The sequence below is a fragment of the Engraulis encrasicolus genome, chromosome 21 (genome assembly GCF_034702125.1).
Source record: "Engraulis encrasicolus isolate BLACKSEA-1 chromosome 21, IST_EnEncr_1.0, whole genome shotgun sequence".
NCBI lineage: Eukaryota > Metazoa > Chordata > Actinopteri > Clupeiformes > Engraulidae > Engraulis > Engraulis encrasicolus.
The window spans coordinates 21,219,255-21,234,235 of NC_085877.1; the positions used below are offsets into that span (position 1 = coordinate 21,219,255).

The 14,981-nt window shown below is 42.5% G+C and overlaps 1 protein-coding gene across 2 annotated transcripts in view; it reads left to right on the forward strand.

The window, feature by feature from the left end:
- The window catches only part of eml3 (EMAP like 3), a 125,482-nt gene extending 110,560 nt beyond the window's left edge, over positions 1-14,922 (forward strand). For both annotated transcript variants that reach the window (XM_063186355.1, XM_063186353.1), the window contains 6 exons: positions 309-397; positions 958-1,055; positions 3,007-3,094; positions 3,912-4,010; positions 8,556-8,686; positions 12,238-14,922. In XM_063186355.1, the coding sequence (XP_063042425.1) occupies positions 309-397; positions 958-1,055; positions 3,007-3,094; positions 3,912-4,010; positions 8,556-8,686; positions 12,238-12,510 (778 nt within the window). In that variant the 3' untranslated portion in view covers positions 12,511-14,922. The remainder of the gene's footprint in view (positions 1-308; positions 398-957; positions 1,056-3,006; positions 3,095-3,911; positions 4,011-8,555; positions 8,687-12,237) is intronic.
- The last annotated feature ends 59 nt before the right edge of the window (positions 14,923-14,981 follow it).

Genomic DNA, 14,981 nt, shown 5'->3' on the forward strand with positions numbered 1-14,981 from the left:
TGGTACAGTGCGTGGGCCTTGCTAGTTTATATGCTGCTTGTGGCTTATTATAAAAAAGGCTAAGCGCTGTTTACGTGAAGTGGGGTGTGTCATTCCCCTGTAATTAAGTGAACTCACTTGCACTCTCTTTTGTCTCTCTCTCTCTTTCTGTCTCTCTCTCTCTCTGCATCCCTCTCTATCTCTCTCTGCCCCCACTTTTCTCCCTTCCTCTAACCGTCTAATTGTGTCTCTTTGGTATGTCACCATCTCTCTCTCTCTCTCTCTCTCTCTCTCTCTCTCTCTCTCTCCCCTGGCGCTGTGTGCTGCAGGTGGTTGGTTCTGGACCTGCGGACGAGGGAGGTGGTGTCGGACCTAACGGATGGCAACGAGCAACACTCAGTCATGAGATACTCTCCAGGTCAGATCTCAACGTCCGCCACACGCAACAGCCTATAAAGTCAACAAATCAAACGAATAGTAAACCACACAAGGACACACAAGGACACTTGTATCTATCACAATTGAGTTTACTTACAAACTTAAAGGGACACTTGTTTATTTCCAGAATTCATGCTGCCCATTCACTAATGTTACCTTTTTCATGAATACTTACCACCACCATCAAATTCTAAGTATTCATTATGAGTGGAAAAATTGCCCTTTTCATACATGAAAAGGGGGATCTTCTCCATGGTCCGCCATTTTGAATTTCCAAAAATAGCCATACTAGAAAATATTTGTTTATTACTAAGTAAACTTTCATGTAAAGACCAAATTTGGCAATAGGCAGCCCAGTTTCAATGAGCAGCATAGTTGCAGTACCTTTTTTGAACATTTCCTGCACAGTGTACCTTTAAGGCAGAAGGGCAACTTATTTTTTCATGTTTAACTGACTTGCAATGTTTCATTGTGTACAATATTTTATTGCATAGTATTGAAATTGTGGGTTTTTCCCCCAACTGCCATTGTTGTCCTCAGATGGCAGCTACCTGGCCGTGGGTTCCCATGACAACTTCATCTACATCTACAGCGTGTCGGAAAGTGGCAGACGCTACACTCGCTTCGGGAAGTGCACGGTGAGCAAACCAAATGAACAACCAACCAAGCAAGCAGAGGTGTCAATCCCAGGGTCAGAAAAAAATGGCCATAAATGTGATCCATTTTTCGAGGAGGAACCAATGCACACCAGAGGTTTCGAGGGACAGGTAGTGGATAATTGTACATTTCAGAGGGAAGATACAGCACACTCTTATCCAATGCTGAATTTATTTAAGCAAACAATGTGGCCGAAACATTGTTTCTTTAAATAAATTCAGCATTGGACAAGAGTGTTCGGTATCGTTCCTCTGAAATAAATAAGGATCCAACCCGTTCTGAATAAGCTGATCTTAATCGAGACAGGTAGTCCACCTAGGCTACTCAGTGAAGTCACCTCTGTTGGAAGGAAACTGCGGCAAAGAGGAAACTGTATTCCTTCTCCCTGGACCCAGAACTGACACATCTGGGATGCATTTCTGGAAAGCGTAGTTGTTAGCAGTTAGCAACTTCTGTAGCTGCCAATGGGAAATTGCATTGCAACCAACAAAGTAGCTAACATAGTTAGCAACTACGCTTTCCAGAAATGCACCCCTGCGAGCAAGGAGTACCTAGCGTGGGTGAAGGCTGTGTGTGTGACAGGCCAAGAGAATAGCTCGTCGACTCGTTAGTGATGATAATAATATGCTGTACCCCAGCAGGCCATGTGGGAGCATGGAGAGTTTGACACAATACGCATTTATTTTTGGTGTCAAAGCAAGTTACTTTTAATGAATGCCTTTCACTTGTTTTTTTTTTTTTTATTCTGGGAGATTGATGAATAAAGTCTGGCCAGTTGCTCACTGTACTGTAGGCTTAAGCTAGATTTATGCTTCGGACGCATAGAATCTGCGTCCGTCCGTTTTCTGTCTATGCGAGTCCACGCCCCCCTCTCAGAGGCTCTGCGCCCGTCGTCGAGCGCCTCCAAAAAATTCTAACTATCCGTCGGACGGACGCGGAGTACGCAGACAAAAAGGCACTATGATTGGTCGTCTCGCTACTTCCTTGTTCTGTTCTTGTGGCAGCGCATTGCCAGTAGTTTGCGAGAGCAGAGCTGTATTCTGTTAAAAACTTTATTAATGCCTTGTTTGTAAATGTGTGTAAATACACGAAGCTACAAGCTAAGTAACAAACAATGCATCAGTTGAACACTCGTGGCACAATGCCTGCGGTTTTACTACCGTTCCTCCACTGAATGTAAACACACATCGGCAGAATCAACTGTCTTCACATGCTTGCATTTTCTGCTAGTGAAAACAGACTGGGTGTGTCAAATAATGATACCAGTGTGCATTGCCTTTGCAATTTGTGTGAAAATACCTAGCTGACCGCGATAGAAAGCAACATTGCTTAATAATGACCGCAGTGCTTACAATGTAGTGAAAGTAGTCTAATCGCGCAATTTCAAATGTGGCTCGCGACGAGACCTCGGACCTCGCAGAACTCGCAGATGCATGAATACAATGTTGGTTCGTGGCCACTCCCACGCGAGTTTTGACGAGCGCAGTTGCAGAAGTCTAATCTGACCTTTACTGTGTCTTGTACATTATTCTTGTTCTTAGCTTCCTTTCCGTCTGTAGCCCAGTAGTTACTGTAGATGATTTTTCAAAATGTTCAATGCATCAAATTGGTATTCATTACTTTATTATTAATTATTACTTGCTACACTCTGATATTGGTCCTGTCTTAGACTTTAATGTATGCACTGTTAATGCCAGTCCTATGTATGTCTACGTCTTTGCATGGGATAGGGAGAAACACAATTTCTGTTTCCTTGTACTGTAGTATATGAAGAGACCGACAATCAAGCCAACTTTACTTGACTCGATAAACAGACACATGCTCAGTGAAACCAGAGAAAAGAATGGCAAATGCTTTTGAATGCCACATTTAATGTTGGCATAATGGAGTTAAACTGAATGTGTGTATCGCCTGTGTGTATTCCCCTACCAGGGTCATTCCAGCTTCATCACCCACCTAGACTGGTCCAAAGATGGGAAATACATCATGTCTAACTCTGGCGACTATGAGATCCTGTATTGTAAGTTCTTCTTCTTTGTGTGCGTGTGTGTGTGTGTGTGTGTGTGTGTGTGTGTGTGTGTGTGTGTGTGTGTGTGTGTGTGTGTGTGTGTGTGTGTGTGTGTGTGTGTGTGTGTGTGTGTGTGTGTGTGTGTGTGTGTGTGTGTGTGTGTGTGTGTGTGTGTGTGTCCTTTTTCCTCCAAAAAAAGAGTCTCATAGTTCTTGATAATGAAAAGTCAGCCTGGCTGACAGCATGCATGGTTTATGCCTGACATCTTGTCTAGACAGACTTTTGTTTATGGAATCACAACAGGGATTTGTTTCCCTTAATAAAGGCCTCAAGATGTTTCCCCAATAATAGCAATGGTTTTATCCTCCCTATAAAATATCAAGTGTGTAAACTATGTGTATCTCTACTCTTTTATGTTTATCTCTGATGTAACAACAAGAACAACAGTTATAGTAATAATAACATTGGAAATATTTCTGAATTCTGAATATTATTTGTCGTAGTAGTAGTGGTTGTTGTTTTTGTTGCTGCTGCTACTGTTGTTGTTGTAGCAGTAGGACTACTACTAGTAGTAACATTAGTAGTAGTAGCAGTAGTAGTAGTAGTAGTAGTAGTAGTAGTAACATTAGTAGTAGTAGCAGCAGCAGTAGTAGTAGTAGTAGCAGCAGCAGCAGTAGTAGTAGTAGTAGTAGTAGTAGTAGTAGTAGTAACATTAGTAGTAGTAGTAGTAACATTAGTAGTAGTAGTAGCAGCAGCAGCAGCAGCAGCAATAGCAGCAGTAGTAGTAGTAGTTTAATGTCATGCAATGTTTTGCTTTGGATATCTCCAGGGGATGTGGCAGGGGGCTGTAAGCTGCTGAGGAATCGCTACGAGAGTAAAGATCGCGAGTGGGCCTCCTACACCTGTGTGCTGGGCTTCCATGTCATGGGTAAGGCCAAAGAACTGGGATTTTTATATTAGCTGATTATCAAGACACTGTTTACTCAACTGGAGTGGTTACACTTCTTCCTTGTTCCTGTTATACAGTAGCCTGACGTGCCAAACTATACAAAGTTATCGGGGCTTGACATTAACTTTTTTCTCACTTCTTGTTCACCGGCCACAATGGCTAGTGGTTTTCCAGAGTCTACTTTCAGCCTGTCTACTTAACACAGTTTTGTTGTCAGTATTTTTAAACGCACTTTCTTTACCACGATACACCTAAGCGCAGGAAATGAAGTGAAAAAACTATGAGCTGTGAACAGTCTCTTAAAGGGACACTGTGTGAGATTTTTAGTTGTTTATCTCCAGAATCCATGCTGCCCATTCACTAATGTTACCTTTTTCATGAATACTTACCACCAGCATCAAATTCTAAGTATTCATTATGACTGGAAAAATTGCACTTTTCATACATGAAAAGGGGGGATCTTCTCCATGGTCCGCCATTTTGAATTTCCAAAAATAGCCATTTTTAGCTGCAAAAATGACTGAACTTGGACCATACTAGAAAATATTTGTTTATTACTTAGTAAACTTTCATGTAAAGATCAAATTTGGCAATAGGCAGCCCAGTTTCAATGAGCAGCATAGTTGCAGTACCTTTTTTGACCATTTCCTGCACAGTGTCCCTTTAAATGAAACTACCCACAGTATATCAGACAAATTTAATCTGAATGATCTTTCTTGAACCTAAATATAACACTATGTGCAAAAACAGGATATATGCTACTACTGAGATATGTCATACCCGCATTACCTGCCAAAGTGGCTAGAGAGAATAAAATCGTTACCAACCATGGCAAAGTTTTACCCATTTTTGGGCTGGTTGGTAGGTGCCAATGTCAAGCCCTGCAAGAAATTCAAATGGTTTGGCATATCAGGGGTGCATTTCTCAAAACCGTAGTTCTAACTGTGTTAGCTACATTGTTGTTTTCAATGCAGTTTCCCCTTGGCAACTACCCAAGTTGCTAACTGGCTAACAGCTTCACTTTTGAGAAACGCACCCCAGGCTAGTTATACACTGCTTCTCCACCAAAAAAGGTCACACACTTTAATATGCCGTTGGACAGCCTTTAGCTTTGACGTAATTGCTGTGGTGTATTTTGGACGTTTCTTTAAGCTTCTGCAATGGCACAAAAATTATTTCATTGTGTTGCGTTACATTTTCTCCTAGATGTTATATTGATGATGGTAGAGTCTGAATGTTATGCAAAGCCATCTCCGGCAAATCCGAAAGATTCTTAAAGATCGCCTCTCAACGTAATTTAATTAATATTGCCGTGTTCCCAATTGTTATTGAATGTGTTACGCGTTGGTCCTGTTTTAAAAAACGTTCTGGTTGCTTTGTTTCAAGACGTTTTTGCAAGCTGGCAAGGTGGCTTGTGGAGAAACGAGAGAGTGTTCCGTGTTTCTCGTGGAAATGCGTCTCTGATTGGCTCACTCCTCCTGCTCTCAAAGAAACGCGTCTCTGATTGGCTCAGTCCTCCAGCCTTGGGAGAGAATGTAATGGGAAACAGAGTCGCCACTTCCTCGGATGGTACTGCACTATAGGGGCGCCAACGGAGGCGTGCAGGCTCCATTCAGAGCTGTGCTCTTTCGACAGCGACCCCTAGGCGAGCTGTAGGCACGGAGCAACCGGAGTGAGCAGGCTTTATGTATGAGGCTTTGTGCTGTGTGTGTACCTGAGAGTAGCAACCAGCTGATAGCTAAGCTAAGCTATGTTTCGGACCACCAGACGTTGCTTGTTTTGAAAACAAGCAGAAAAAAATTACTCGACATGTTTTTAGATAAATGGGTCGATATAAACCTTTGTGGGCAACGCCTTCTTTCGACGTGACGAAACACAGAAAGGCTTTCGTGATTCGCTCGTTTCTCTGCATTATTGATGTAAATTGGGAAACACCGGGAAACACAGCCAGGAGAGTTGACGCACCGCTATGAGAGCCTTGCAAGTGAGTTTAACTTGGGGTGACCGTCCGATCTTCGAAAGGAGTGAGTAAAACTGAGTTTTATCGGAAGTTGGCCTTTAAAGGGCTTAAGGTGTGGACTCTGTGGTGGCCAATGTGTGACAAAGGATTGTTATTCATAATGATAATTATGTGTTTAACCCTTTTAGACACATGCAGGGCCCTAAATTAACATTTTTCACCACCAGCCAAAAAGGCGAGTAGATGAATCTTACTAGCCAAACACACACTCATTAATGGGTCAAAGTGGCTGGTTAGCTGGACTTTTTTACCGGCCAAAATGAAATTCCACCAACATTTGGCCGGTTGGCTGGTGTTAATTTAGATCCCTGGACACATGATAAAATTGCTGTTACCCGAATGACAATGACCAAGTCGTAGTGCATTACTAAAGGCCCCATGTTATGTCATCATAGCAGGGGCGTAGCACCAACTTTGGGGCCCTAGGAACAACTTCTTTCATGGGCCCCCCTACTCACAACCCCCCACCCCCCCACGACTAATATTGTCATCCTCCTTGCCTTCCTCAGAAAACCCCTCTAGGCCTATGCTTTCCTCCCCTTCACTTGAATAATCCTCATTTTCAATCATATGATAGCCTATCACAGAACAGACATAATGTCCTTATTTTTCACATCACCAGTTGTGAAAAGTCTGCTATCATATTCATAGAGATGACTTTTAATCACTTCATCACTATGGTGTGAGGGGGAGGAGAGAGACTGGTAAATCTCTCTTCACAATGCATTTAGCCTAATATTTTGTGCACTAAGTAGACATGAGACATTGATATAGAACTGAACTTTCTTCAATATGCATCCCTGAACAGAAACACACGCGCTCGCGCACACATTCATTCACTTGCACTGGCCCGCTGCACGCACCCGCACGTCATTTGTCCGTTAGTTGTTTTTTGGGAGAGCAAGGAATAGAGAATCAGCTGTGATTTACTGGCAGAAGCTTACTATGGAATGTCGCTTAAAATAGGCTGGAACAAAAGTATCGCTGTTTAGATTTGATGCCGTTATTCTCAACCTTTTAAAGTCAGGGCACCCCGAACCTAGTCACATCATTATTTATTAGGCTACTGCATAGGCTATAGTTTCAGATTTAAATTGGCCAGTAACTATTTCACAGTAGCCTACCTTAAATAGGGTAGGCTAATTGTCATGAGCACTCAATGCAGATAGGCTACCTGCTCAGCACGGAGGTAGGTAGGCTAGATCTGCCTATCTTTTGTATTGCGCTTTGCGCAGATTAGAATGGCGTCAGCAGCATTCAAAACGCAGACTGGTGCCCCGTCAAAATCTCGTCATTAATTTACCACACTTCAGCTACAACGGACGTTGTCAGATGGCCAGGGAAAGTAACCAGAGATTTCCTATTGAGAGTGTTGAGACCGCAAAATGAAAGCAGAATGACGGTTCAGGACCGACAGCTCGCACCGCAAACCTTGACATTGGCAACTGATAAACGTGACGTTGATAAATATCGTTACGAGGACATAATCAATCTGCAAATGTGATGCACCCGATTGAGAAACTGCTTTTCCTCAACATTAGGATATTAGGCTAGCTAAAATAGGCTCACCTTCTCTCAAGTTCGCACAATTTGCATCTGCTGTGACAGGGGGCATCTTCACGTTTGTGACATAGGCTATCTTGATTCATTTTACAAATTAGCTTTGCTATTTGGATATTTGAACCAACATCGACCCTATGTTGGTTTTGTGACTTGTTATGAATATATCAAAGACAAATATGGGTTCAATAGACTATCACAATTATAGCCAAAAAATGTTAGGCCTATATTTTTTTTTTAATCTGACTCCGGCTATCACAGTAGGCCACACGGAATGGGAATGAGATAACCAGTTAGCCTACTGTAGGCGGTAATTTTGACATTTGGGCTCACCTTTCTTGCAAGAAATCAGCAGCAGTTGTTTCAATCTGGTTTCCCCTGTTCTCTCTTGCCTTTCTATTCTTTTTGAGAAAGCCTGGTGTTTTTTAGACATATTTCATTGCTAACCGGCTGCTGCGTTTTATGATAATGAAGTGAGTGAGTGTTGATTACGCATATTGTGCAATCAAAAGTCCGCGAGAGGGCGGACTAAACCAATGCGTACTGATTATGGGGGTGTTTGATATATATTGTAGCCTATTTGCAGGCTAGGATATCCAATTTAACAGATGTATTTCCAGAGAACATTTGAATTACATAAATTACCAACATGTATTGACATTATTGTAAAAATAATGTTTAAAAAAGCAAAACAAGAAGAACATTTTCCATAGGGGCCCCCCGGTGGGCCCCCCAGGTGGGCTGGGCCCTGAGAATGAGTCGGGGTTTTCCCCCCCTGATCCACGCCGCTGCATCATAGTATTGTAGTACTATGGTAGTTAACTTTTCACTGACTATTACAGCGTGCCACTGGAGATACAGCGTGCATTTAAGGGGCTACAAAATGCATAATAAATAACATGATTGACTTTTGAATGAAGATGACGTGTGTTTTGCTTGTGCAGGTGTGTGGCTGGAGGGTTCTGATGGGACGGACATCAACGCGCTGTGCCGCTCCCACAACGAGAGGCTGGTGGCCATGGCTGACGACTTCTGCAAAGTGCACCTCTTCCAGTACCCCTGCCCCAAACCCAAGGTGGCCGACAGACGGAAAAATACACACACACACATAAACACAAGCACGCACACGCATGCACGCACGCACACACACACATACACACACACACACACACATACACATAAACACACTCATGCACACACACACACACATACACACACACACACACACACATACACATAAACACACTCATGCACACACACACACACGCACAGACAGACAAACACACACACGTACAGACAGACAAACACACACGCACACACGCAGTATTTTGTAGACGGGAGTATGTCTGAAGATATTTTTCCCTCAGTTTTGAAGTTTGCGTAGTTACCGCACCGTATCTTTGTGAGGCAAAATTGGCAACTGTCTATTTGTCTCCTCCACATGGCACTGTCACCAGCAGATCATAATTACATGCACTGTGTCTGTGTCGGCGCCATGGTTTACCTCTGCCGTCCAACTTTTTTCCCTCTTTTTTTCCCCCTTGCTTTCTTGGGTGAAACTTTTGAATTTTATTGCCCCCTGCTGCCTGTGAGTGGAATTGGAATTTTGATATAAAACAGCAGCGTTCCGTATCCCTCGTGTTGACTTTTCCTAGCCACTTTTGGCGGCAAAAACCCCCACAAGGTCAATGAAGGATGGGAAGAATTTATTAGGGTGTCGGAAAAGACAAGTGCAGTGATATAAAAAAATGTCACACAGGGAAAGAAGGCATTAAAAGGACAGTGTGATGGACAGTGTGGCATTAGCAAATCTGAAGGAAATTACAATCAATGCCTTTCAAAAACAGTCTTTACTAGGGCTGCCATTTTTGACACACAAGTACTGGCAAAGTGCCATTATCAGGTACTTATTTTTTCCTTTTATTTCACCCAGTGAAAAATAAGATATTCGTCAGTTAGGATACAGTATGGAGGTTATATAACAGTGTGAAGGATAGTCAGGTGGTAAAGAGTCACTATGCAACATTTGAAGTTAATACGATTTATTAAGAGGTTATTACTGACTGACTTGACTTGTTACAAGGCGATTAAACATTCTCTTGGGAACCTTTGACGCAGAGACTGTAAGAGTGAAAGCGAAACTGAAAGCGAAGTGAAGGGAAAGCCCACCTGGGAAACTCCAACTCCCTTTGTCATTGTGACACAGCACTCTACAGCACACAAGTACACACTGCACACAACGGAATTACGTGTATGCCTCACCCATGCAAGGAGGCAGTCCACATGGCGCCCCAAGGGAGCAGTGTGGCAGGACAGTAGCATGCTCAGGGTACCTCAGTCATTTAGGCGATGGGAGAGAGCACTGATTAATTACTCCCCTCACCAAACTGGCGGGTCGGAGTCAAACCAAGTCTGACGCCCTAACCGCTTACCCAGGACTGCCCATTAGTCTGTGGATGGAAAAAACACAGACCTTTAAATTGACACACAGGGGTTATCAAGTCTGCTCTTCAGGCAGTGAAGGTACAAAACAACTGCCTTAACAATATTAGGATATTAGAATATTAGGATGACACATAATTCTCTCAAACGCAACCGTACCAAGACTGACGCCATAGTCATTGCCACTGTTACACTGCTGAAACAGTTAACCACTGCACAGTTTTCCATTCCTGGCTACTTCACCAATACTTCATCTGAAGTTTAAAACCTTGATGTCATTATTGATTTTACTCTCTCTTTTGACTAACTCAAAAAAACACATCACCAAAACAGCATTTTGTCCATGTCTTGACTTAAACCATCTCCAAACTCGGCCCCTCTCTCAGCCTCACAACTGCAGACACTTTGTTCATGCTTTCATCGCCTCCAGACTCGGTTACTGCGATGCCCTGCTCATTGGTCTCTCACCTAAATCAATAAACAGTTTACAATACATGTAAAACTCTGCAGCTAGACTCCTCACCCATACTAGACCATGGCATCACATAACACCCATCCTCCATCAGCTACACTGGCTTCCTGTTCAATTCCACATTCACTATAAAATCCTCCTGCTCAGGGCTCTGAATTCACATCAGCCAACTGACCAAATGCTGGTGAAAATTCAGTTTGGCTGGACGAAAAGAAAGCTTACTAGTCACTTTGACTGATAGTGAGTGTATGCTTGGCTAGTACAATTAACGTCTACCGTACTAGCCGAATTTGGCCAGTGATGAAAAAAGTTAATTTAAGCTTATAGCCCTGCTCCCCACATACCTCACTAGTCACCTAAACCCATACCTACTAGGGCTGTAACGATATTGTATCGAACCGAGAAATCGTGATACACAGAGTCACGATACTGTATTGTGATACAAGGAGGCAGTATTGTGATACGCCTTTTCAAAGTTTTGTTATCAGTCCAGAAAACAACCATATGATTTGAAGTGATAGTGCTTCCAAACTTCAAATCATCATTATTTTTCATATATTATCATCATATATTATTTTTAAAATTAGTAGCCTCTTGTAACCCATTTTACCTATAAACTATCAAAGTTTTTATTCATAATTTGGGGTGTATCGAACCGTAGGGCATAAATCGTGATACGAACCAAATCGTGAGTTCAGTGTATCGTTACAGCCCTAATACCTACCCACTTGAAATATATGTTCCTCTGACATGCTCCTTCTGTTCATCCCCTTCACGAATCTCCGCTCCATAGGGGGGCGCTGTGGTGCAGCGCGCTAATCCCCCCACATTTGGTTTACATTGCCCACTGGGACCCCGGTTCACTTTCACGTATCCCCTAGGACCAGAGGTATGTGTACCACCGGGGGTACACGAGCACACTGCAGGGGGTACGTGGAAAAATGGAGAAATGTATGGAACATAGTCACATTGGGATATACACTAGAGCATGAGTGAGTGGGTACTCATGGAATGAAAAAAAGGCTTAGGGGTTACACAAGACAAAAAAGGTTGGGAAACACTGCCCTACATCACCTCACTTTGCATGGAAGAGCAACAGAATGTCTGCTAGGAAGCATTGTGCCATTAATCAGTTTGCTTACGCTAAGTTAGTTAAGAACCTTCCAGAAGAAACAGAACTCTCTGAGCGCTGCCCTTGCTTTGGTTACCGTGCTATTACTAGAAGAAATACAGCATTTTATACAGAATTAAAACAGTTGTTTCTAATCCATTCATTTGAAGGACATGCTTGTGTCTCTATCTAAGTATAATAAGGTTTCAACGATTTTTATGATGTATGAAGCTAAATGTTTTCTCAAGACAGTTGAATATACTGTTTGAGATACCCTTGATGTCTTTGACAAGGCAGTGTTATTACACTGTAGTTATTAGTATTCATGGAGACGTGTGTTTGTAACATATTCTCTCTCTCTCTCTCTCTGCTCCCCTCCCACCCTATTTTACTCTCTCTCTCTCTCTGTCTCACCCTCTCTCTCGCCCTCTCTGCTCCCACCCTATTTTACTCTCTCTTTATCTCTCTCTCTCTCTCTCTCTCTCTCTCTCTCTCTCTCCTACTCATCCCTCTCTCTCTCTCTCTCCTCCTCCTATCTCTCTCTCTCTCTCTCTCTCTCTCTCTCTCTCTCTCTCTCTCTCTCTCCTCCTCCTATCTCTAGGCTCCCAGTCATAAGTATGAGGGCCACGGCAGCCACGTGACCAACGTGTGCTTCACCAGCAGTGACAGCCACCTGCTGTCCCTGGGGGGCAAGGACACCTGCATCCTCCAGTGGAGGGTGACGGGCGGGCCCGGGCCCGGCCCCAGCGGGGGGCATAGAGAGCAGCGCCAGGCACAGCAGACACCACCCCCCGCCTTCGCTGCCTCTGCCCCAGTCTCAGCCTCCGCCTCAGCCTCCTCCACCTCCACCAACTCGCCGGAGCCCGGGATGTGAATTGAGATTTGTCAACATGGCAGTTCGGGGGTGTCTGGAGGAATTGTAGAGAGAGAAAGTAGAGTGGGGAGTTGCAGAGAAAGGAGACATACAGAGGGAGGGATGGAGAGAGAGAGAGAGAGTGAGATACAGAGGAAGAGAACGAGAGAACGACATACAGAGGAAGGGAGGGAGAAAGAGCGGTGGACATCGAGAGCACTCCATTGCAATCTGTGTTTACAGACAGGCAAAAGCGTAGATGGAAAGGAAGGTCATGGGTCAAAGAAAAGAATTTACAGACTGTACAGATCCTGTCGTCTTACAGGAAAGTCTACATAGGACTAAATAATGGTTAAAAAGCAACAGTACTATGAAACAACAGCAACTATGATATTGTCATTGATTATTTTTTTAATCTTTGTTGTAAACTTTGTCAGTTGTCAAGTTGTACACCTGTTAAATCATATCAGTGTCTGCGGTGCCTTTTCCTGACTTTTTTGGGCTTAGTCAGACATTTGAACAGCCAAATCAGTACGCCAAATGTCATCATAACATTGAAATGCACATCTCTTGTGGAATGCAGGCCGAATATTGACTTTCTTTAGTGGCACGCAGAGGCGGAGCTTATGATTGTCTGTAGGGCTCTAATTTGACTTTTTTTCATCACCAGCCAAAATGGCTTCTAAATGTTAATCTTACTAACACACACACACACACACACACACACACACACACACACACACACACACACACACACACACACACACACACACACACACACACACACACACACACACACACACACACACACACACACACACACACTAATGGGTCAAAGTGGCTAGTAAATTGGTGTTTTATACAAGTACCAGCCAAACCAGCTTTTGGTCGGTTGGCTGGTGTTAATTTAGAGCCCTGTTTTTCTGTTTCTCGACCTGTAGTGACCCTCCCCCCATGTATGTCTGTGTGTTTATCCCAACATCATGTCTTTAAACTTCAGCAACATAGATTTGCCTTGAATACCGCGTGTGCCTTTTAACGGTTAAATACAGCTTGCCCTGATCAAATGCATACACATTTTAAATCATTATAAACTAGGTGTATATTTATCGTTTATCGTCTCATTTCTAAAAGTGTAATATAATTTACAGACATCATGTTGTTGTTTTTCTCCACACCTGTTGTCAAATTGACATCCATCCTGATCCAGGCATGTCTGACAATATGAATTATACACAATGCTCTTGTTTTTTGTTTGTTTTGTTTGGTTTTGTTGTTTTTGTATTCATTTTCAGTGGCTGTGTTCACTTTCAGTGACTGTTGCTGGTCTCATAGCACTCATAGACTTAAGACCAGGGCTGTCAAACTCATTTAGGTTTAGGGGCCACATGCAGTCAATTTGATCTCAAGGGGAGCAGGCCTGTTTCTCGACTGTGTTGTTGCTAACTAGTTAGCAACTTAGTAAGTTGCCTATGGGAAATTGCATTGCAACTAAGTAAGTTGCTAACTTAGTTAGCAACGACACTGTCAAGAAACGGGGTCCAGTAGTATATTGTAATTGCAAAATATCGTGAATTTCTGCTTCATTTCCGAATCGCATTGCTAGTCAATCACCTGGAGGTGGATGTCAGCGGGTAGATCAGGAACATTGGTCTTATTCTCATATTGAAAACCTGAAAGCTCAGACACCTGCAGCACCTTTGTAATGGGCTAGAGATGTACTTCTTTTTTATTCTTTATTCTTCACTGTCTACAAGTCTAAACCATCTGGCAGGGCGCATCCGGCACCCGGGCCTTAGGCTATGTTTCTCACCCCTGCTGTAGACTGTAGTTTCACAATATATAGTGAGGAATCAAACTGATGTCTGGAAAATATATTACACTTTTGAAAATTACATGATTTTTTTGATAAACACATACATAACAATGATTTAAATTAGGTGTGTATTTTATTGGGACACCCTGTAGAATGCAATTAAGTCCAATATTTCTGCTTTCAATTGTGATTTAATGTCATTGCTGTACAGCATTCCAAAGTTATTAACATACAGTATGTACCTTTGTTGAACTATCCTTGGCTTACATGTCAATGTGTTTTCCCCTTCATGCTTAAAAAAAATCACTAATGTGGTCGTGTTAAAAGTTAGTTTTATGCTCAAATAAGTTTTTAATTTTTTGTCCATACTGGATCGTTCTAACCTCTGTGACACAAAATGTCAAGCTTTACTTTTTTTGAAAAAGAGCCTGGTTTGATTAAATGCAGTACAGACGATGATATTTCATTTCAGAGTCAAAATGGTCTATATACTGAGGTTGAGTAATTCAGATTATTGTTTGACCTACCTTGTAAGGACTTACATGTGAAAAAAAAAGTTTATGAAAATTGGATTTGCTTCATTTTTATTCATGCTTTATGATAAAAAAGAATGAAACTAGAAATGCTTGGTCAGTGTTTTTTTTTTGTTCAATACTACATACATGGAGAAATATTA